Below are 22,609 nucleotides of genomic sequence, written 5' to 3' on the forward strand. Positions count from 1 at the left end.
TCCATAAAGCAAGAAGTTTTCTTTGCACTATTCCACATGGATGCGTCTCAAGAGTCAATCAGATATCATCCAATGACTCCTTACTCAGTCCATCCTTTATGAAACTAATTTTATCTTCTCGATTGACGGATGTAAACCCCACAGATTTGCATCGAGTGTTATAGGTCCAACGAGTACACTTGTGATAACCATTAACTTTTTTAGCTCTTCGTTTCTTCGCAAAACTACTCTTCCCTAAGCCTGGGAAGTGCTTAAAACTAGGTGAAGTTTCGCTAGCTAATCGAACTTTTGCTTCGATCAGCCAACGAATATCTTCAGGGATGTTATTACGCATTAAAAGTCTAAGTCTTTCACATCTAGCAGCATAAATTTTTTTCAAATCATTCTGCGGGAGAGATGGATAGTATTTGCGAATTTTTGAAAGCTAAAGATTCATTTTTTTTTTTTAAAGAAAACTCTAATAAGAAGAAAGTAAAGAGCTAGAAACTTTACAAAAGGGATGAGAGTACTTGATCGGAGAATAACACAAATGAGAGAAGATTGAGCTCAAGAAGGGTGGCTTACCTCATACAGATTTGGAGTCTCTTATAGAGCAATGGGCATCACTATTCGACACTCGGTTCGATGCATGCCATAATTGCACCGTCAGGCTTGGTGTCGTTTAGCGTCTCATTTTTCAACATTTGGCAGTGTGCCTCTTTCTTTATAGGGCAGTGTGATTGCACTGCCCGAGAAGAATGGCTACCACGAGCGTCAATTCTGTCTCTCTCAATTATTTTTTTTATATATATTTTTATTGTTTTTTTTGTTTATATTTTTATTTTTATTATTTTTTTAATTTATTTTTTAATTCTTTTTAAATTTTTTTTAGGGGCTTGATAAAATCATATATACCACACAAGACAATATTATCAAGTCAACCCAAATTATTTGCACAATGGATCAATTTCAAATACCAATAAATTAATTCTTAAGTACACCTTACCCCCAACTTAAATTGCGCATTGTCCTCAATCGGCAATAAAAGGATAGAAGATAGGTATACCTGGTGGTCTTAAATACATGAGCTCGTATGCAAAAGTTTTATTTAGACTGCACACAGAGGAACACTATTAAGTAATGTAGAAAAGAAACAAATTTTTTATATATGCAAAAGTTTTGTTTTTTGGTAGGGATAACCCTAGAGGTCATGTCGCACATGCTCAATGTAGACCCTAGCTATAAGCTAGTGTGCCAGAAAAGGAAATCGATGACTCTTGAGCGTTACATTGCTCTTAAAGAAGAAATAGACAAGCTTTTGGCAAACGAGTTTATTAGAGAGGCTCACTACTCGGTCTGGGTAGTTAACCCAGTTTTGGTTAAGAAAAAGAATGGGAAGTGGAGGACATGTGTCGACTTCACCAACATGAACAAGGCTTGCCTGAAGGACAACTTTCCTCTCCCCAGGATCGATCAGCTCATCGATGCAACGGCTGGTCACCAGCTCCTCAGCTTTATGGATGCTTATTCGGGTTATAATCAGATCCCCATGAACCTCGGCGACGAGGAGTACACCTCGTTTATTACCGACTAGAGGCTTTATTGTTATAAAGTAATGCCCTTCGGATTGAAGAATGCTGGTGTAACCTATCAAAGGCTGGTGAATATGATGTTTGAGGCTTTAATCGGCAAGACGAAGGAGGTCTATGTTGATGACATGCTAGTAAAGTCAGAGCAGGTAGCTCACCATGTTTCTGATCTGGAAGAAATGTTTAAGGTCCTCATAAGCTATCAGATGAAGCTTAACCCGCTTAAGTGTGCCTTTGGGGTGGCCTCCGAAAAATTTCTAGGATTTATGGTAAATAACCGAGACATTGAGGCCAATCTGGAGAAAATAAGAGCTTTACTTGATATGAGATCGCTCGTATAGAAAAAAGAGATGCAAAGCCTTAACGGCCAAGTCGTTGCCCTAAGCTGATTTATTTCTAAGGCAATTGATAAATGCGCCTCATTCTTCGAGTTGCTGAAAAAGGCACAAGATTTTTAGTGGACAAAAAAGTATGAGTCCATCTTTCAGCAGCTGAAGGAGTATATGGGACGAGCTCCGCTCCTCGCCAAGCCCAAAGACGAAGAAAAACTTATTGTATATTAGCTGAGATCGCAAAACGATCTACTTAGACGTATATCTGGACAAGGTTTTCAATATGACCTTGTTAAGACGTATTATCTAACGGTTGTCTAAATTTGCCTAAGTATGGCTGATCGTGCCTTATTGGACACGTATCGATTATCAGTTATTACGTCTATCGTTGATGAACTATTTCAAGCTTACTAATTTGCGAGTCAGGAACTCTTTGGGTTTACCATAACCTATGTTCGGAAGATCCATTCTCAATTTATATGTTTGAAGGTTTCTTCCAAGTTATATTTTTGAGCTTATCTTGATATACAAGAACTTCTTTGATCCCGTGTTAAAGTCAAGTCATGAAGATCGATTGAAGTTATATTATGAAGACTAGTCCAAATATTATCCCATTAAGTTTTATTTAAACTTTGAGTCTAATTGGCTTGAGTTCGTTGTAGAATTAAAGCGAGAGACACGAGTTAAAAAATATTCAATTTTATTGACAAATGTGCTTGTGTTACAAAGTAAAAAGAAAACAAAAAAGTAAGACCCCTCGACTATTTATACGCCCAGCTCGGATGATCTCAGCCGTTAAATCAAAATGACTTATGGCATACCTCACATCCACCAGTTGCACGACATGAATTGAAGCGATTAGGCAGAAATCTGAAAGGTGGATTCACAGCTATAATGGCTTCCACGTATTAGCTCCCAGTCCAAAGATCGCACTACGAACTGGGGGGCTTGTGTTATGGGTATTTCCCGCATTACTTCTTATGAGCTGAGCTTGACCCAGCAGGTCGGCCCAATCGCCTGAAGCCCAATAGGCCCGAGCTCATCAGAACAAGGTCACACATCGTTGAAACCTGAGCTCAGATTGCGGAACCAAGCGAGCTCCCAGCAAGGCTTCCAGCAAGCTCTTAGCAATATACCCAACAAGCTCCTAGCGATACTTCTAGCTCGCTAGCTTAATCGTTCAGCTCGTCGGCCTAATTTTTCAACTCGCATAACAATATTGCTACTGAATAATCGAAGGAATGGACCCACTTACTTTATGTGAGGGGGGTCAAAATCACCATTGAAAAGAATAAGAAGAAAAAGAATGACATATTGTTATTTTGCCGGAATACCCAGAGAACAGTCATAGAGTAAGCATCGTTCTGGCTGAATCACCTAAAATTTTCTAGCGTACCGTTTATCTTTGCTTCTACTTTGTTCTTCCTCCTTGTGTTTGGGCTTATTCTCTCATTATGGGCCTACGAATCACGGTTGCCTAATTCTGGACGTCGATAGAAGGTAAAGTGAATATTGACAAATATATATAAAAAAAATATCTAAAATGATTATTTTACTCTTGGGATTTTTAAACCTCAAAACAAAATATCATTAGCTTGAATTATTTTATTTAGGGATGAGTAATACTTTGATTAAATTGAAATAATCGAACAGTACCGGTTAATATCAGTAGTTCTATTCAATTAAATCTACATTTCAATTTAGTTATGTTTTTAAATTTGAATATTTTGATTATTTTAATTCAATTTGATATTTATATTAAAAAAAACTCAAATAACAAAATTGAGAAAGATCGATAGCTCACGTGTCACCCTAACAAACAAAACAAATAACACATGGCGATTGAGTCAAAGTATTGAGGACAGCATGAGCTTTCTATAAAACAATTAGAGAACTAAGAATATAATTTTATGTTTAATTTATCCCCAATAGTTGGGCAATGCACGTGACAATGTGAGTAGAGAATATTATTCAATTTGTAAGTTGTAGCTTACCTAGAAAAATGTTTCATTTTGAGCTTATTTATGCCCTACTAGATTGTAGTCTTGTAAATGAACTATAATCTATGTTGTACGGAACGATTTAGAGGAGTCATTTTTTCAGTTTTGAAACATTTTCTATTCTTGTTTTAGATTTTATTTATATTTATTTTTTTAAAAAAATATTTATTTTTGTAATTTTGTTTCATGTCAAAAATATTTTTCATTTTTATTAGGTGCAACCTAGAGTGTAATAACAACTGTTAAATGTTAAAATAAAATAACATTTCAGAACTTAAATTATTAAACCCAGTTGTCGGCAACCTCGCACAGTGCTTTGGTAGAATCGCCATCTTCGCTCAAGCTCTTCAGCTCTCTCATTCTCCGCCGGAAGGCCTTGGGTTCTTCACCGACCATCACCCTTTTCACAACCCTCGCTATCTCCTCCCACCCCACCACCCCGTCCTCCTCCCCGGACTCCGGCCGCAGCGCCACTTTCATATCATCTGTCACCAGCGCCGCGTTCATGTTCTGCTCGGCGAAGAGCGGGTAAGCCACGAACGACATGCCATTGCCGTGCAGTATGTTCTCGATAATAGAGTTCCAGCCGCAGTGAGTCAAGACCCCACTGGTAGATTCATGTATGAGGACTTGGATCTGCGGTGCCCAAGTGAGGATCACTTGGCTCCGGCATTTGGTTCTTTCGACGAACCCTTCCGGCAAGAAAGATAGCGGTTGGCTCTGGGTTTCGACGGTGAAGTATCCACCTCCGGCCAGATTATCCACAGGCCCCGCCACCCACAGAAATCTCTGCTCGCTGAATTCTAGACCTAGCGCCAACTCAGTGATCTGTTCATGAGAGAGTCTTCCACCGGACCCGAATGAAACAAACAACACGGACCCAGTTGGCTGATTATCGTTCCAGTTCAAGCACTCGGTCTGCCCACAATTCTGGTCATCGGGTTCCATCTGGATGATGGGTCCAACCGGGTAAAGCCTGGGTTTTTCGGGTTGCTGTTGCCAGGCCTTGATCGAGCCAGGCTCCAAGGCCGTGGAGGTGTTGATTATGATACCCTTGGCCATAGCGTACCGCTCAGGTTGTTGAAGACACCATTTGTAGGCTTCGCTCTTCCGGTCCTAAGTTGAGTAGAAAAGGTCTTTCCCGTGGATCAGAGTACAGCCCGGGATTTGAACCGGTTCGGTTAGCTCGCGAAACTTGCAAGAAATGGTTTTGTCGAGTGTGGGCAAGTCGAAGAAAGGCGACAAAGACATGGCCATGGATTAGTAGTACATGTATGGAGGAACACCAAGTTCTCTGGCCATGTCGAACGTGTCCGCGCCGAACAGGTCGACTAGAAGAGCGGCGAGCTTGGTGGAGGTGGCCAGAGACTTGAGGGCTTCGTAAAGAAATGGAAGCGAGCGAGCCATAGTGACGGAGATTCTGGTCTCGAGCCCGATGCTGGGTGGCAAGTCCGCGAGGCTGACAGCGGGGAGAAGAATGTGGGAAATTGCGGAAGGGAGAGACTCGAGGAAAGCAGCCTGGGCTTTGGAGGACGGGCCGTTAGTAGGGACGATGATGGTGACGGAGAAGTGGAAGCGGCGGACGAGTCGCAGGGGGAACTCGCCGAGATAGATGAGGTGACTCAGCCCCGGCGACGGAACGACTGCTATGTGAGGTGTTATTTGGGCCATGGCTGGTTAATTTCTTCTTCCCGGTGTGTTTTGCCTTCGTTGTAGTTCTTCCTTTAGTCCCACCCCACCCACTCTGCGCCAACTGTCTTGTTGTATTGTTTATAAAGGCTTATTTAATGTATTTTATTTTTAATATCTCGATATTTTAATAAAACATTTTACAATATGATATATTTATTATTAATTAATAAAATATTGTATTGCTAAAAATAAAATATATTAAATATAACTCTTAACGACAAAACTCTTATTATAAAATACTAATTTTTTTTTATTTATGTAATCTTGATGGAGTTGGTAATCTAATCATATTATGTATTGTGGGTACGTACATTGCTTATTATATCCAAAGAAGGAGTCTCACTAGTCCATCGAAAGACTAAGCGATCATTGGAGCTGAACTTATTTGAATTGTCTCTTCTTATGAAAAAAAATGAGGGCGAGACATAGATTTTCAATAGGGCGGCGTTTGATAGCCAACTTTTTTTTTCAGAAAAAGATAATTTTTTCACCCAATTTTCATCTTGTGCACTATTTGACAGTCATTTTTTTTTTTCCAAGGAACTCATTTTTCCACTTATTACGGGTATTTCTCGCTTTACTCTGTGTAGGCCGGACTTAACATGATGATTCGGCCCAAACGTTCGAGGCCCAATAAATCGAACTGAGCTCGTTAAAGCGAGCTCGGATAGTGCTGAAGCTCGGGGTCAAATATCAGGGCCAAACGAGCTCCCAGTAGCACCTCTAACTCTTTGGCATATTCAAATGGCCCCTAGCTACACTCTGGGCAAGTTCCCAGCGACCTTCTTAGCTCGTCGGCTTAGCTTGTCAGCTTGCATCATAGAAGAGGCGCGTGTTGCAGCATACCGGCAAGCCAAGGGCTGCCCTGACTGGGCCCCTTGGGCCCATTCTCTCGGCCCATCTCACCGGCTCATGCCAGTCCCATCCTGGCCTTCTGGCAACAACATCATTATAGCCGCATTTGGATTTCCAAACATCCCCCTCGATCCCATTCTCATTAATGACAGATCCCATCCGCATTAATGGAATATCCCATCCTCATTAATGAGGGTCTCGTCGACACCTTGACGCGGCAGGGACACCCCCGCCGGTTATTCCATCCCATCACCTCTAGGGGTGAGCATAAAATCGGTTTAACCGATTAAACCGAATCGAACCGACCGGTTCGGTTGGTTCGGTTCGGTTAGCCATTGTTAACGATTCGGGTTCGGTTAATATTTTATAAATATTTCGGTTAATCGGTTCGGTTCGGCTATTTGGGCAAGAATGCCCACAAAACTGAACCGACCGACTCGCAGCACTGCCTGACTCCGACTTCTGTCCATTGTCTTTCTTCTTTCTTCGTTCTTGCGCAGACGTAGCACACCCAATAACGATAACCCTAACCGAGAGACCGCGATCGCCTCACTCGAGTCACCCCCCACTCGTCGTCAACCTTCAGGCGCTTCACTGTCGACTTCTCCCCCATTCAACACCTGATAGCCCGAGACCCAGCCCCCCCACTCGTGGTCGAAAGCATCAACCCTAGCCCTAGATCATCGGTGGGTAACCCTCATCTCGCCGTCGCCGTCAGACCCAAACGCATTCACTGTCGGCGACGGCTTCTCCCTGACCCAACACCCAGTCGCCCTGCTCCTGATAGTTTGAGACCCAGCCCACCCGGGCACCCCCCACCCCGTCGAACGTGATAGCAAACCCTAAGCCATTTCACCCTCATCACCTCATCGTCAACGATCTTGCGGGTATGACCATCATCGATTTGAGAAGGTAATACAATTTCGGCAACTTAATCGTCGTGTGGTTTTGATTGTCATGTCCGATCTGGTTGGTTTCCCTTGCTGTTTGTTTAATCTTTCGATGCTTTGACTTGGCTTTGCAAATTTGTTGTTTAACTTGTTTCTGTTTTGTGATTTTGGTCGTTGTTTACTTGTTTCTATTTTGTGTTTTGTGATTTGGTTCTGTTTCAGTGTTTTGTGATTTGCTGTTTGTTTAACCTATAGATACCTTCCATGAATGTATTGGTTTTCTTCCATGTATCCAATGTTGGGATATCCATGTACTGAATGTTGAATTGATCACAAAATTAAAAAACGCAAAGAGATTGCAATCTCAGGGGGCTGTGATGGGTGAATTTAGCAATCAATTTTGTTACAGAAAGCTTTTAATTAGATGATGATGAGGCTGAGGATGATGCCCCCACACTTTTGTCTAACTTTGAGCAATTAAGTTTTCCTTAGCGTATAAAGGAATTTGAATTTGGTTTCTTAGTGTAGTTGGAATTCAGTAATCCATTGTAATTGTCATGAGTCAAAAATCATCCCATGTGTTTCTGTTTTGTTGGTTTTCAGTGTTTTCTGTTTCTAATGATAGGGGTTAGGAACTTAGAAATCAAGATATATTTGGAATTGACTCGGAGGTAAATTAAATTAATATATCAGGATGTCAAGGAATTGAATCAAGATGTATTGGGTTGGGCTGTTTTTCGGTTTAGTTTTTGATTCGGTTAGTTTAAAGGCTAAATCGGTTAATTCGGTTTGGTTTTTGGGCTATTTTTTTGGTTCGATTTTCGGTTCGGTTAGTTTAAAGTTCAAATCGGTTAATTCGGTTTCGGTTATTTCGGTTTGTTTATCAAGTCGGTTCAGTTTGGTTCGATTATATTCAATTGGGCGGTTCGGTTCAATTAGATAAAATGGGGTGGTTCGGTTCGGTTATAACCGAATGCACACCCCTAATCACCTCTACACGTACGGAGCAGGCAAGAAAGCTTTTTGCTGATATATATATCAACCAGCTCTCTTAAGGGCCGGGGTACGCACTCTTTACAAAAAACCTAAAAACACCCAACATATTTGCTTACTTGCTCACTAACTTGAGCTTCGAAGTACCTTGTAGGGACGAGTGGTTGGCTCGGCAAACCAGATCGGATACCTCATTGTTCATCTCTTGAGTCTACCATACAAGTGCGGATTAACAAATCTCCATTGACCGATTCAGAACATCGACACCACTAATGGTTACTTGAGTGGATTTTCCTTCAAATCATGGAAATCAAATTTCTTAGGAGGGAGGAGATGAAACTTTATTGGCAATTGAAAGCATGTAGCAACTTATCTCGACTGTTTGGCAATTTTCTTGCCTTTCTTGATTGTTTGGTTCAAGAAAAGTAATTTTAATTTTGTAGTTTTATTTCTTTGAGAAAATAATTTAATTAATTTAAAATATATTATTATTTTAATTTTTTTTGTACAAGATTTAATATTTTTCAACACATTTTCATCATTGAATTCTAGGAAAATGATCAAATTCTTTGAAAAATATTTCCATTCAAAAGACTAAAAGATGAAAAATAACATCATTTTTCAGGTAAAAAATTATACCAATCAAACAGCTTAAATTTCAAATTTTCAAAAATTTATTTGCCCTGCAATTCAATTCCCTGAATTTCATTTTCTTTTCACTCAAATTCCACCATTGCAATCAAATGCACCTTGGATGTTTTGACGTTGAAGTCAATCACTATGCTCGAAAGTAATGCAGTAATAATACAATAAAGACATAATAAATATTTTTCTTATAATTATCACGTTTTTATATAGACAAAATGAATTGGTCAGCAAAGACTAAGATAAGACAACCTAAATAGTTGAATTTGATCTTTCAGATAATTGCGCAAGCACGTTATGAGCATGGGCTTGGGGTTGGGCCGCCTTGGTTTTTCAACCCTTCAGCCCTCACCAAATTTGAGTCTTAAATTAAATTTAAATTGCTATAAGTATCAAGAACTAGAGAACCCACCAATCTTATATGAGCTTCACTAAATTAAATTAACTTAAAATTAATCCAAATAATAGGAATGTACAAAAAAAAAAGTAATTCAGATTTGTTTGGCAAGTGTTCGACCGAGTTGATTGATAAGCTTTGGGCCTTAGGCCCTATTGAGGCATTTACCCTTGTTGGAATTGGAATTTGGGCCATTGGTGATCACTAGGATTTCAACAGTGAAGTAAAGTTTTTATCTGTGATTTATTTTCTCTATCAAAATTGAGAGCACCAATGGTGGGAGACCGGGCAAGGATGGTACTCCCAAGATAATAACATAAATAGTCTTAATTCCTAATTTCTTTCTAGTGAAGAATCAAAACACAAAATGAAATTTCAAGTATAGTGAAAGTGAATTAAAAAAGGATGAAGTAAAAGTAGAGACCACAATGAGAATATTTTTAACAATTCTTTTCTAAATTCAAGTCATTGTTGAATAGATTTCTAGAAAAAAATCGATATGGAGAAAAAAAATAAATCCCCACCTCACAAAAAGTAATGAATCCCAACTTGCCTAGCTTTTAGATCGGTCTTTCTACATGACATCATAGGCATTTCACTCATGCAGTGGATCTGTGGGCTAGCCCATGATGCCATCAACTATGATATAATCCACTTTTTCTTTAGTTTAATCATCTACAATATTTGATGGTGTTCTTGTAGACACATTCAAAGTCAGTTAACTCACATAAAATAAGGATTGAATCTTTATCAACTTAGTTAAGTTTAAAATTATCCTAAGTTTAGTGTCTTTCAACCCTCTCTTATCTACTTTTTTACCAAATTTATTTTCTTCTTCTTCCGAACAAGACCAAACCTCAAATCTATTTTCTTTCTTATTTCAAACAAGACCAAACCTTTGGGTTGTTTAAGTAGGTTGGGTTAGGTCATTGTCCCCATGCCAACTCCTGGCAAAGTAGGGTGAGGGGCAAGCTCAATTTTTACATAAATTCATGGAAAAATTCCAACTTCAAACCGAATTAAGTATGGGCCAACTGACAACGGATCTTTAAGAATATTCGTTTCACATTGTTTTGTAGGGCTTGGGGATTAATATTATAAATTATTTTAGTATTTTAAATGGACGTGGGTCACGTGCCTCCTCCTCCACCACGTGGGTCCGTCCCGTCGCCAATTTGCCTTTTCCAACCAAATCCCCGAGAGGAATTCATAATTAATTTAGATTAAATGTATAAAATTATTTTTAACTCTTTTATAGGAAAAAAATGTTTTTATACTAGTAAACAAACTAATTGCACTCTATAGCCACTTTTATGTAAGATACCTCAAATACTCTTAATGAGATTTAAAAATGTAAAGCCTCTATTGCCCTTAACCTAATTTACGAAAATACCCTTATCTCTCTCACATTATCATTCTTCATTTCCTTTCTTCCAACATTCACGCTCTAACTTTCTCCATTGCCGAAACATGCCAAATCTTCATATTTGCTTGTTGGTTGATAACAAACTTGTTTATCAGTTGAACTAGGACCTCATTGAAGAAGCTGCATTCACTAAGTTTTTTTTTTCTCTCCAACAAGCATTCTCAATCAATCTGAAGGTATCGATTTTGATTTGTTTTGTTTTTCATTATTCTTATTTTTATAACACATTGCTTATTAAGCTGTATAGAATGATTGTGATTGTGAGTAGAACACATAATTGCTTAGATATCATTTCAGATCTGACTGATTTGCATGAAACAAAAAAAAATTTGAAAACTGCACATCGTAATCGGGTTTCGTGGGGCTAGAAAACCCGATCGAGTTTCGTAGCCCCACAAAACCCGATCTGTTTTCTGATAGGATTTGGTGGGGCAAAGGGAACTGATCGGCACGGTCCCACAAAACTCGATCGGGTTTTATGGCCCAACAAAACCCGATCGGGTTTTATAGCCCAACAAAACTCGATCGGGTTTCGTGGAAACACGAAACCCGCCCCCACAAAACCCGCCCCACAAAGCCCGATCGGGTTTCACAATAAATTTGATGTTCTTATGTTACTTAAAAAAAAATGACTTTTTAAAAAATTAAATTTAAAACTGAACATATGCCTCCTCCAAAGTTTTTCATAAAATCTTTAAAAATTCTGAGGGTGATTTTGAAGTTTTTTTTTTTTTCATAAACTACATATTTAGTTAAAATTAGAAGATTATATTAATAATAAGATTGTTGTTTTATAAGTCAAAAATAATGAATTTGAATTTTATAATTCGTCTCTCAAGAAAAAGAAAATAAAATACACATTTCAAAAAACAAATAAAGCTTACCAATGGTTAGGACTGACTTGCGTATGCGTGTGTGTGTCCCATGGCACCAATGGTGAGACTAATTTCTTCCTTTGAATATTACAGCAATGGATGTAGCGTCGTTGGTCATCATGTGGAATGGAGAATGGAATGATAATACGTACGTAGAGGGTAATAAGATGTGTATGGGGGCCTACAAGAATGTGACTTTTATTGAATTGGTTGAGACTGTTTACACAGTGACAGGAATTGATAAAACAAGGTATAACATCAACATGCATTTTGTAACGGAACCCTCAACCAGTCTTCCAGCTAGTGAGTTCCTTATGAAGGATGACCATGGTGTCAAGTTTATTATGTTCGATGAAAGCAGATATAAAGTGATCTATGTTGATATGATTTGCAAAAATGCTGGAGTTTCTAACCTACATAGTCAGCCACAAAACCAATTGCCTTCATACAGTTGTGGTAATCAGGATGCAGGTGTTTCCATTCCATTTACATGCGCACGTAGTCCATTGTGGAATGATGATTTTGGTATACATGGTATGATTGGTTTGTCAAATGACGCTGCACACACAGATGATAATCACACAGATGATGGTGATAATGAAACAAATGATAATGGTGATGATAGTGGTGGTCATGATGAAGAAGGAGCCAGTGTGGAGTACCCGGAAGTAAGATTTTCAGGTTCACAATTTGAGGACAACCCTTTACAAGGGAACTGGATAGTTCCTGGTGTAGAAAACTATGCAATTGAGGTAACGCGACCCGAAGTGCCGACTCCCTGCCGGGGTGATCTTTTTTTATTAGGGTGCACTATTTAAAAGTAAACAAGAATTGATTTTGGCCTTTGGACACTATTGTGTTGATGTGAAGATGGACTATCGAATCAGACGTTCATGCACGGTTCGATTTGAGGCTAGTTGCAAGGATGTGAACTGTAAGTTTTTGCTTCGTGCAAGATGCAAACCCGATTGTTTGTTTTGGCATGTGGTGAAGTTTATGCCGGTTCACACATGTACTCCGGACGTGTATGATTCACATTTTCAGAGTGTGAAGGCTATTGTTATCGAAAGTTTGTTCTCAGAAAGAGTGGCGAGTGGAGAATATACACCTGGAATGCTAATGAGGGAGTTGTTGGAGCAGCATGGTGTGCAGATCATGTACACTAAAGCTTGGAGATCGTTACAACATGCAAAGAGACTCACTTATGGCAATGCGGCTGAGTCATTTCAGCAGCTACCCTCATATTTTCACATTTTAAAAGAAACAAATCCTGATAGTATCACTGCAATAGAGACAGATGAAAATAATAATTTCTTATATTCATTTTTTACGCTTGGAGCTTCCCTTCAGGATTTTCGGTCTTACATAAGACTGGTTGTTGCCGTTGATGCCACCCATTTAAAAGGTGAACACAAAGGGGTGATTTTCGTTGCCACTTGCAAAGATGGGGAAGAGATGATTTATCCCATCGTTTTTGGATTCGGAGATGGTGAGTCTGACAAGTCATGGATTTGGTATTTAACGAAATTGAGAGAGGCTATCGACGTGCGGGATGATTTGGTCATCGTATCCAATCGTCATCAAAGCATTGCGAACGCGATGAGCCGTGTCTTCCCTTCTATCCCACATGTGTTTTGTTTCTTCCACCTTAAGCAAAACTTGAAGAAACGGTGTAGACAACGAAAAGATGTGATGGATGCATTCTATCGTGCAACATACAGCTACACCACAGTAGAGTGTGATACATACTTGGTAGAAATCCAATCGATGCATCCTCAGACGCATCTGACATTGGTGGAAGCAAAATTGGAAAAGTGGTCACATGTATATTCTCCAAGAAAAAGATATTCCATAATGACCACCAACATTGCCGAGTCTCTTAATAAATGCATGATGAAAGCACGACGATTGCCTATAACAAGTGCACATGAATTTTTGAGACATATGCTTCAGAAATGGTTCAGTGATAGGCGTGCTGTTGCTGCGAGACTCGAAACTGATGTTACCTCTGCTGCAGTGGCACATATCAACTTTGTCCATGACAAAACAGTAGATCGAGGATGTCGTGTAGTTCCTATAATACACGGGAACAAGTACTTGGTGAAACATGCTAAGGAAGGCGATGGGATTGTTGACATTGTTGCAAGGACATGCAGTTGTCGTAAGTGGGACCTTGATCAATTGCCGTGTCTTCATGCAATTGCTGCTGGCAGGTATCATGGTTTGACTTTGTTTTTTTCTTATTACGTTTATTATTTAATATGATATATTAAGACTGTCTTTATTTGTCATACATGACAGTTTAATGCGCGTGCACTACTGTACGTTTTGCCATCAATATTACACCGCAAACTGGATTAGGTGCGCATATGCACCTCCCATTAATCCTCTCCCTAATCAGTCTGCTTGGGTTATACTGACGCAAGTTAGAGGTGTGATTGTACTCCTACCCACACAAAGAAGACAACCGAGTAGACCGAGAGAGGGTCGGATTCCTTCCGTTAGGGAAACTCGTATAAGGAAATCATGTGGAAAATGCGGTGCACAGGGACACAACCGTCTTAGTTGCCCTAATGAATGGACTTCATTCATCGGAGAGTCGAGCATAGCCTCTACTCAGGAATCTAGTGTCACTGACAGGGCCGTTGCAAGGGCAAGCAGAAAATGTGGCATTTGCAAAGAGACTGGACACACTCGTCATCGATGGCCTGTACGGTTGTGCAATCCTGTTGATGATAATATTGAAAACGATGCAAACAATCAATAGACATGAATTCATTCACGCATGGTATAATGTCATCACTTATCTTTTCAGCAATAATGTGAGTTCTTACTCGTGTTTACAGTGTTAATGGATTTGTTACTGACCATATGATCTTTCGTGTTTCAGCAATGCTAAAAAATCATTGCCACGATAAAAGGAAGATGACCAAAAGGCTTCTGACATAGCATTACTCAATTATATTTCCTGTTTTCAGAAATAAATGTTGTTTTTTACATTATTATTTAAATTGAGATTTATTCATATTTTAACAACTGTAATATTTTAGTTTCCTTTACCTAAACTTGTAACTAATTCAATTGAAAGGTTGTGTGGTAATATGTTGTTGGACAGAGAGACTTAGTCTCAAATACAGGTTCAATGCCCCCAGTAAGAAGGGAGACTCTGCCAAAATTTTTATAAAAATTTTATTAAATAAATGTAAAGAACGTGAATAGAGAAAGATAACCATAAAAGATGATGAAATTGTGTGCCTAAAACAAAACTTTTAGTGGGGTCACAAAACTCTTGATCGTCTCATAGTATTTCACATGACATAACGATTTCTCTACTTATTATTGGACCTTATGTTGTTCATTACCATTTACTAATTCATATTGAATCTCTCGAAAGCAATATAAATTACAAAACACACTTTAATGGTGGCCAAGCATCAAAACGGAATAAGGGTATAATAAACAATCAACCAAAACAACAAAAATACAGCAAAAACCAAAAAACGTTGAATTAAACCAACAACGAACAAGGTTTCATCATTCACATGGAAAGTGCGAGAGCAGGGAGATTGCTCAATTGTCTGCTGAGGGGGGTGGTGGCGGGTGTCATGCCGTCATGAGTTGGGCAAACATGGTCATCATAGTCTCATGGTTGGAATGCATGTCTGCTCGAAGTTCGTCTAGTCCTGCTTGCAGGAGTTGGAACTGTGTAGATGTGTTCACTCTATCTTGTTGTAGCTGGTTCTGAATGGCTTCTAGAGTAGGGCCAAAATTCACCCCTCCTGGTCGTCGTCGGGGCGGTGCTTGAACTGCAGGCTGTACCTCTGGTTCGATCATCTCCTCAGCTTCATCTCCCTCAACTTCATCGCCCTCGGCTTCATCCGCTAAGCGTACTGCATGTCAGTGCTGAGCAATTTGAGTTTGGGACTGACGGATTGTGTAGAGGCCGATCATGATGGGCTTCATCTTATCAGCTTCAGATGATGATAGTGGAACTCGAGCCTTCTTGCACAACGCCGATATGAGAGACGGGAAGTATATCCGCCACTTATTGCCTTTGGTATGGGCCAATGTCATAATTTGGTAGAAAATGCGCTCACCGAAATTCAAATCGTGCCCCATGGCAATTGCGTAAAGCAGCTGCATCCGTGAATGACGAATCTCTGTCATATGAGAAGAAGGGGCAATGTTGTAAGCAAGAATGTAGTGAAGCACTTTGAGCTTGAGGTTCAGCTCATTATGCATCACTATGTTGCTGCGAGGCCATTGTGGGGTAATGTCTTCATTGAAACAGCAGCGGGCAACTTGGTTCCAGTCCTCGACGTCTGGCACGTTTGTCCCTTCGACCACTTGATAATATTGTTGTATCACCGCCGGGCTGAAGGGTACCCACATCCCCTGAACATAAGTATGGAATGCATGGTCGTCGTCCTTGTCGTCATCGGCCCCGATAATGTTTGGGTTGAAATTTGTCAAAAATTCGTGCACTAGGGCTGGATATACCTTGTGAGGTGTGGAACAAAACTTCTTGGAATGGATCAGTTCGGTGACGCCGGTGGGTTCGAAATTCAACAAGTCAACCTCCATTTCTTTGTGCAGAGTCCAGGTGGCGATGATACTGGCCCGTTCCTCCGCATGGGCAGTGTGGTACACTTAGTATTGAGGTGGGGCAACACGTGCCCTTTTGGAAACACTGGAGCTCTCAGCTATGGCCTTGCCCTTGCTCGTGGTGTGCAAATTACGAGTTTTGGGTGGCATGTTCAAGCTTTGAAGTATACTTGAAACCAATAGGAGTATACATAAGCTATGGGTACCAAAATCACAACGAAACAGAGTAAAAATAAGGCCCGCCAAACCTCTAGAAATAGAAACCAAACTACCCCAATTTATGGTGCCATATGAGTGCAAATAGTAGGTGCGGCATTTCATCGAACACCTAACATGCATCTTAGAGATAAACACATGAAATAAGAAGTTAAAGGTGCAAGATATCCCAAAAGTAAAAGCCACAAACTCCACTACCAAAGCACACCAAACCGTGCCCCAACCCCTATCTATACATCTTTATATATCCACAAATGAACAAATATCTCATATTCCTCCCATGAACAAAAATTAGTCAAGGAATACCTAAACAATCCGTAGATGCAAGCGTAGAAGCAACTACGTTGTATGGATTTGGGACACAAATCCTAACAATGATTCATTGGCAATGGGGAAGAGGGCGGTTTGGGAGGTTGGGCTTAGATGGAGAGGGGTTTTGGGGAAATAGGGAAAAGAGCATAGAAAAAAGGGATAGGGGCTGGCTTTAATAAGCCGCCCCTATCCCCCAATCATCATATATTTGGCAGGTCACGACATGGATGCCGCAGCCCGCTCGCTTGCGGTTGGGCCGCGGCATGCATGCTGTGGCCCTCTCGCGAGCGGTAGCGTGCTCGTTGCCGCTCGCACCATGGCCGCGGCATGCATACCGCAGCCTTCTCGCGAGCGACAGCGAGCAATCCTCGCTGCCGCTCGCACGATGGCTGCGCGGCCCAACCGCGAGCGGCCGCGAGGCGCCATGGCTCCCTGCAGCTTGCAACAGGGGTTGGGCTTAGTTGGCTAACTAAGCCCGATTTTTTTTTTCTTTGGGTTTCATACCAATCCCCGTGTTCCATTAGCCGTCAGACGATCTTTGGTGACACTCTTAGCGTGAAATAATATAGAATTCAAAGAAAATTGTTTGAATGGCTATTATGAGATGTGCTTCATGATTGAGTTCAAGATAGGGTCAAGTATTATAACTTATTACTTACCATGAACATTGGTACGACATGAAATGTGATTTCATTAACAATCATTTTGTAATTTTGGCCCCGTACCTACACCCACCGAACCAAGAAAGTCAAAAAAAATTGCAAAAGTAAACAAATAAATATTAGACCGGGCTTAATTGGCCGGGTTTTGTTGGCCAACTCAGCCCGGCCGGGCTTAGTTGGCTAACTAAGCCTGGTTGGGCCTTGTTGGCCGGGCTTAGTCGACCAACTAAGCCCAATTTTTTTTTATTTTATTTTCTTTGGGTTTCATACCAATCCCCGTGTTCCATTAGTTGTCAGATGGTCTTTGGTGACACTCTTAGCGTGAAATAATATAGAATTCAAAGACCCTATCTTACACTCATATGGCACCATAAATTGGGTCAAGTGTTATAACTTATTACTTACCATGAGCATTGGTACGACATGAAATGTGATTTCATTAACAATCATTTTGTAATTTTGGCCCCGTACCTACACCCACCGAACCAAGAAAGTAAAAAAAAATTACAAAAGTAAACAAATAAATATTAGGCCGGGCTTAATTGGTCGGGTTTTGTTGGCTAACTCAGCCCGGTCGGGCTTAGTTGGCCAACAAAGCCCGGTCGGGCCTTGCTGGTCGGGCTTAGTCGACCAACTAAGCCCGATTTGTTTTTTTTTTTTCTTTGGGTTTCATACCAATCCCCGTGTTCCATTAGCCGTCAGACGATCTTTGGTGACACTCTTAGCGTGAAATAATATAGAATTCAAAGAAAATTGTTTGAATGGCTATTATGAGATGTGCTTCATGATTGAGTTCAAGATAGGGTCAAGTGTTATAACTTATTACTTACCATGAACATTGGTACGACATGAAATGTGATTTCATTAACAATCATTTTGTAATTTTGGCCCCGTACCTACACCCACCGAACCAAGAAAGTAAAAAAAAATTGCAAAAGTAAACAAAAAAATATTAGGCCGGGCTTAATTGGCCGGGTTTTGTTGGCCAACTTAGCCCAGTCGGGCTTAGTTGGCCAACAAAGCTCGGTCGGGCCTTGTTGGCCGGGCTTAGTCGGCCAACTAAGCCCGATTTTTTTTTTTTTTTGTTTTCTTTGGGTTTCATATCAATCCCCGTGTTCTATTAGCCGTTAGACAGTCTTTGGTGACACTCTTAACGTGAAATAATATAGAATTCAAAGAAAATTGTTTGAATGGTTATTATGAGATGTGCTTCATGATTGAGTTCAAGATAGGGTAAGTGTTATAACTTATTACTTACCATGAACATTGGTACGACATGAAATGTGATTTCATTAACAATTATTTTATAATTTTGGCCCCGTACCTACACCCACCGAACCAAGAAAGTAAAAAAAAATTATAAAAATTTCGGCAGAGTATCCTCTGTTTCCAGGCCATTGAACCTGCATTCAGTCTCTATGTTCAACAAGGTACTACCATTTATCCACAACACATACCACCATATGAACCTGAACTACACTACTTGCTATGTCTATATACATCATTTGAACCAATGGAATAATACGCAACAAAACACCACAATGGTTGTCAAAGGAAAAAACATATACATTTACAAGATATACTATGATATACTATACTCTATTGCCATGTCTATACAACAATATTCCAATTTGTCTACGGAGGGTACGGACATCATCTAACGTCTGGTGCGTCTCCCAATGATCCTCGTTATGCCTCAAAATGTCCTCAATGTACTTGATAATGTAGCACCCGCAACTAGCCCTGTATTAGACATTGTCAAAATAGCATGACAACATAACAATATTTCAATTTAATTGAAAAATGAATCTATAGCCATATTTTTTCAATTCTGACAACATACCCATCTGGTTGCTGAGGTAGAGGCACCTGTTGAGGATCGATACTCTCTACATCCCATTTTCTATGTGCATTCACAGGTGCGGTTCCATGCTCGTAATATGCACTGCTCCTCAGGATAATGGGTAAGAGGCACGCCAGTGGTTTTACAGATTCTACCCTCATCCTCTTGATATCTTCACTCTTTGCGTGGGGGTCGTATATGACAAGTTTCCTTTCTTTCAAGCAAATCTTTACGAGGATCCAATGATAATTCCCTACATTATATGGGAGCAACACCTGCATTTTCAAACGTTAATCATTAGAAAATAAATATATCAATAATAAATGAATAGCACTTATATAGTCAACCGTCCACCAAGGGAGATTATTGTCAATGCCCTCGTCAACGAAACCGGCCCATTCTTTCGGGACAGTCGCCTTAGAAGACGTGAAACACCTCCCGTTGCCCCCGTATTTGTCATTTCATAATCTTTCTACACACGACTACAAAAAAATAAAATAAAAACATTGATCACATACTAAATTGAGATGCAACAAAAATGAGTGAGTAATTTAAGATGTGTGCAGCACTCACAAAAAGTGTGGTCGACATGACAGCGTAGTTTGTGTCATATAGCGGACAAGACTGTTTACATGTAATATTTCTTAGGCAATACAAATTACTGTCGATGTGATAACCCTCCAACCACTTGGTCTCATCCTCTATGCAACGGAAGTCACTCGGGTATAGGTTTACAATGTAACCCGTGTGAAAACTACAATAACAAAGATTTTTTTAATTTATAAGGGTAAGAATGTAAAAGTAAATAGACAAAAAACTGGTATTTGTTACTTACCAAATTTCTTTCGTTGAGCCTATGAACTCAGTGTAACCCTTACGGGGGTTAGGATCATCATCCCCCACTTACTCGGGCACTGATGGCACTGTCTCCAAGTCTGCCACTGAGTCGAGAACACGCGGCACTGAGTCGAGTACAGGTAGCCCTGTATCCACAACTTGCACTAAGTCTAGTGCCGGCAGCCCTGTCTCCACATCTGGCACTGAGTCTAGTGCCAGTAACCCTGTCACCACATTTGGCACTGAGTCTAGTACCGGCATCCCTGTCTCCACATCCGGCACTAAGTCAAGACTCAACGACACTGAGTTGTGTACCGCCAGCACTGAATCGTGTACTGGAGGCACTATCTCCAAGTCTGGCCCCTCTAATATGGCATCCTTCTTTCTTCTCTTCTGTCGGGTGGGATCAGTGAAAGGTGGGCGACGAAACTGCGATGGTAATCGGTCTCGCATAGTTCGCCTGCCAACCTTATCCACTTCCTCCTGCAACTGTACAAAAACAGACAGTTACAATTTGATTTTTCAGAATGATGTGTGTAATATGTATAAAAGTGAATTTGGAGCTTACTCGAGATGTAGATGCCTGGTCCTCCTCATCGTGATGATCAGGATCTATCTGATCACAACCATGATGCTGATGATCGCCATCATCACTGTGATTTGGGGAATCATCAATAAGCGGGACACGTAGATGAATGAATAGGGCTGCTTGTCCCCTCTCTAATCGTCTCAGTCGTGAGCTAATTTGACCAATGTCCTTGTCAAAACATGTCCTCATTTCACCCATTTCCCTGTCAAACCTTGCGCTCATCTAACAAATTTCCCCGTCCATCCTCTACAACAGCTCCAACGTTCGAGTCAGTATCTCGGTGATCTGCAAAAGGCAAAAATTAAAAATAAAAAACAATTACACAATAATTGATATAAAAAATATTATTATTTATAATAATCATACCCCACCATCTTGTCTGTAGTGTGGACTGTGCGAGAGTCCTGCCTCCTGCCCAGCCTCCTCTCCCTCCTCATACTCCTTCTCCCCTACCTTCTCATCCCCGTGTATCCTACACGCCTCCTCCTCATCCCCACCATCCTTGCCTCCACCCTCCTCCTCATCCCCACCCTCCTTGCCTCCACCACCATCCCTACCTCCACCCTCCTCCTCATCCTCCTCGCCACCTCCACCCCCTAATTTGTGGACGTTGACACCAACTGAATGCTGAGGGTTAAATGACCTCCAAAAATCTGTGTCCCGCTCAGCTTCGGTGGGCTTGAGCGTCGTACTCGATCCTCGCACTTACAAAATTATAATTACATACATATTATATAAAAAAACAAATAAACAAAATTTTCCAATTTGATTACACACTTACAGTCATAAGGCATTCATCATAATTCTTTATTTGTGGCCTTTTCTTAGATAACCATGTTCTGCACCTGGGAATGATTACTGGGTCGGATAGTCTAATGGCCCATTTATTCTCAACCCATGGGAATGTTTCAATCAACCACCACTATAAAGAGCAAAAAAAAGTTTATAACAAAAAACAAACAAAACAAAAACAAACGTTTAGTTAGTATAGACAATAATCATCATCATACATATATGTAATACAATAGGGAGAGTAACATATATTAATTGTACCTGAAACGCCAACACAAAACCATAAAGGTTGACTTTTTTCCCAATCTCACCAGTCAGCTTCTCCTCGCTCGTGGCTAGACGGAGATAATGTAGACTCTGACTATAGACGTATGTCCCCCAAGGAAAAGCCTCAAATGCTTGTAAATCCTCAGCCAAAGTCCACATGAAATCGTCCACAAATGCGCGCTCATCGTGCCCGAACAATATCATATAAACCAGAACAATGTAAACCAATTTCAGGACATCCTCTGAAACTAGCTCATGTCTGCTACTAAGTAGTAATATGATGTTGTCTCTAGTCACCAACTGTTGTTGTATTGGAAATAGTCGAGCACGTAAACTATTCGACTCAACGGGCCTTGTTTCAAGGATTGTCTTATCAATCAGCCCAAATCAGAGTCCACTAATAAGGATGAACTCCTGCTTCCCGTACCTGTATGGCTTGCCACCAATCTCAAACCACATTTCATTGTGGCGAGCACCCGGAAATGTCACCTTCTTAACCAAAATTTGATATATCAACTATGGTGCACTCAAATGGAGGGATAGAGGGATCTCCATGAAATGTCCTAATGGACCTTGCACAAATCTATTGAACAACCCATATTGGATGAGAGCCTCACGAACTACCCCGAGGTTTTTTATCCCAAGGTGAGCAGTGACCCGTGTTCTTGGTACTCGATTAGCATGAACATATGTAAATTACCTTTGTTGGTCATCCATTTGTAGCAAAAACAATAAATAAATACATCCACAACAATTGGATTAGTAAGGAGAAGCAAAATCGATTTTCGTAGCCCCGCTATCGGGCTTGGAATA

General features: G+C 40.4%; 2 protein-coding genes across 2 annotated transcripts; one reads left to right on the top strand and one right to left on the bottom strand.

The window, feature by feature from the left end:
• Positions 1-4,142: 4,142 nt before the first annotated feature.
• Positions 4,143-4,955, bottom strand: LOC127787728 (hydroquinone glucosyltransferase-like). Its single transcript, XM_052315800.1, has one exon. It carries the CDS (start codon positions 4,846-4,848, stop codon positions 4,183-4,185), a length of 666 nt encoding a protein of 221 aa, XP_052171760.1. The 5' UTR covers positions 4,849-4,955; the 3' UTR covers positions 4,143-4,182.
• Positions 4,956-11,768: 6,813 nt separating this feature from the next.
• LOC127787667 (uncharacterized) lies at positions 11,769-14,440 on the top strand. The gene is made up of 3 exons (XM_052315725.1): positions 11,769-12,425; positions 12,544-13,886; positions 14,035-14,440. The coding sequence occupies exons 1-3, from the start codon at positions 11,769-11,771 to the stop codon at positions 14,438-14,440; spliced, it is 2,406 nt and encodes an 801-aa protein (XP_052171685.1).
• The last annotated feature ends 8,169 nt before the right edge of the window (positions 14,441-22,609 follow it).

The sequence above is a fragment of the Diospyros lotus genome, chromosome 12 (genome assembly GCF_014633365.1).
Source record: "Diospyros lotus cultivar Yz01 chromosome 12, ASM1463336v1, whole genome shotgun sequence".
NCBI lineage: Eukaryota > Viridiplantae > Streptophyta > Magnoliopsida > Ericales > Ebenaceae > Diospyros > Diospyros lotus.

Coding starts and splice junctions, on each gene's coding strand:
- LOC127787728 (XM_052315800.1), bottom strand. CDS start 4,848: ATGGAACCCGATGACCAGAATTGTGGGCAGACCGAGTGCTTGAACTGG.
- LOC127787667 (XM_052315725.1), top strand. CDS start 11,769: ATGGATGTAGCGTCGTTGGTCATCATGTGGAATGGAGAATGGAATGAT. Junction 12,426..12,543: donor TAGAAAACTATGCAATTGAG/GTAACGCGACCC, acceptor GTTGATGTGAAG/ATGGACTATCGAATCAGACG. Junction 13,887..14,034: donor CATGCAATTGCTGCTGGCAG/GTATCATGGTTT, acceptor AAACTGGATTAG/GTGCGCATATGCACCTCCCA.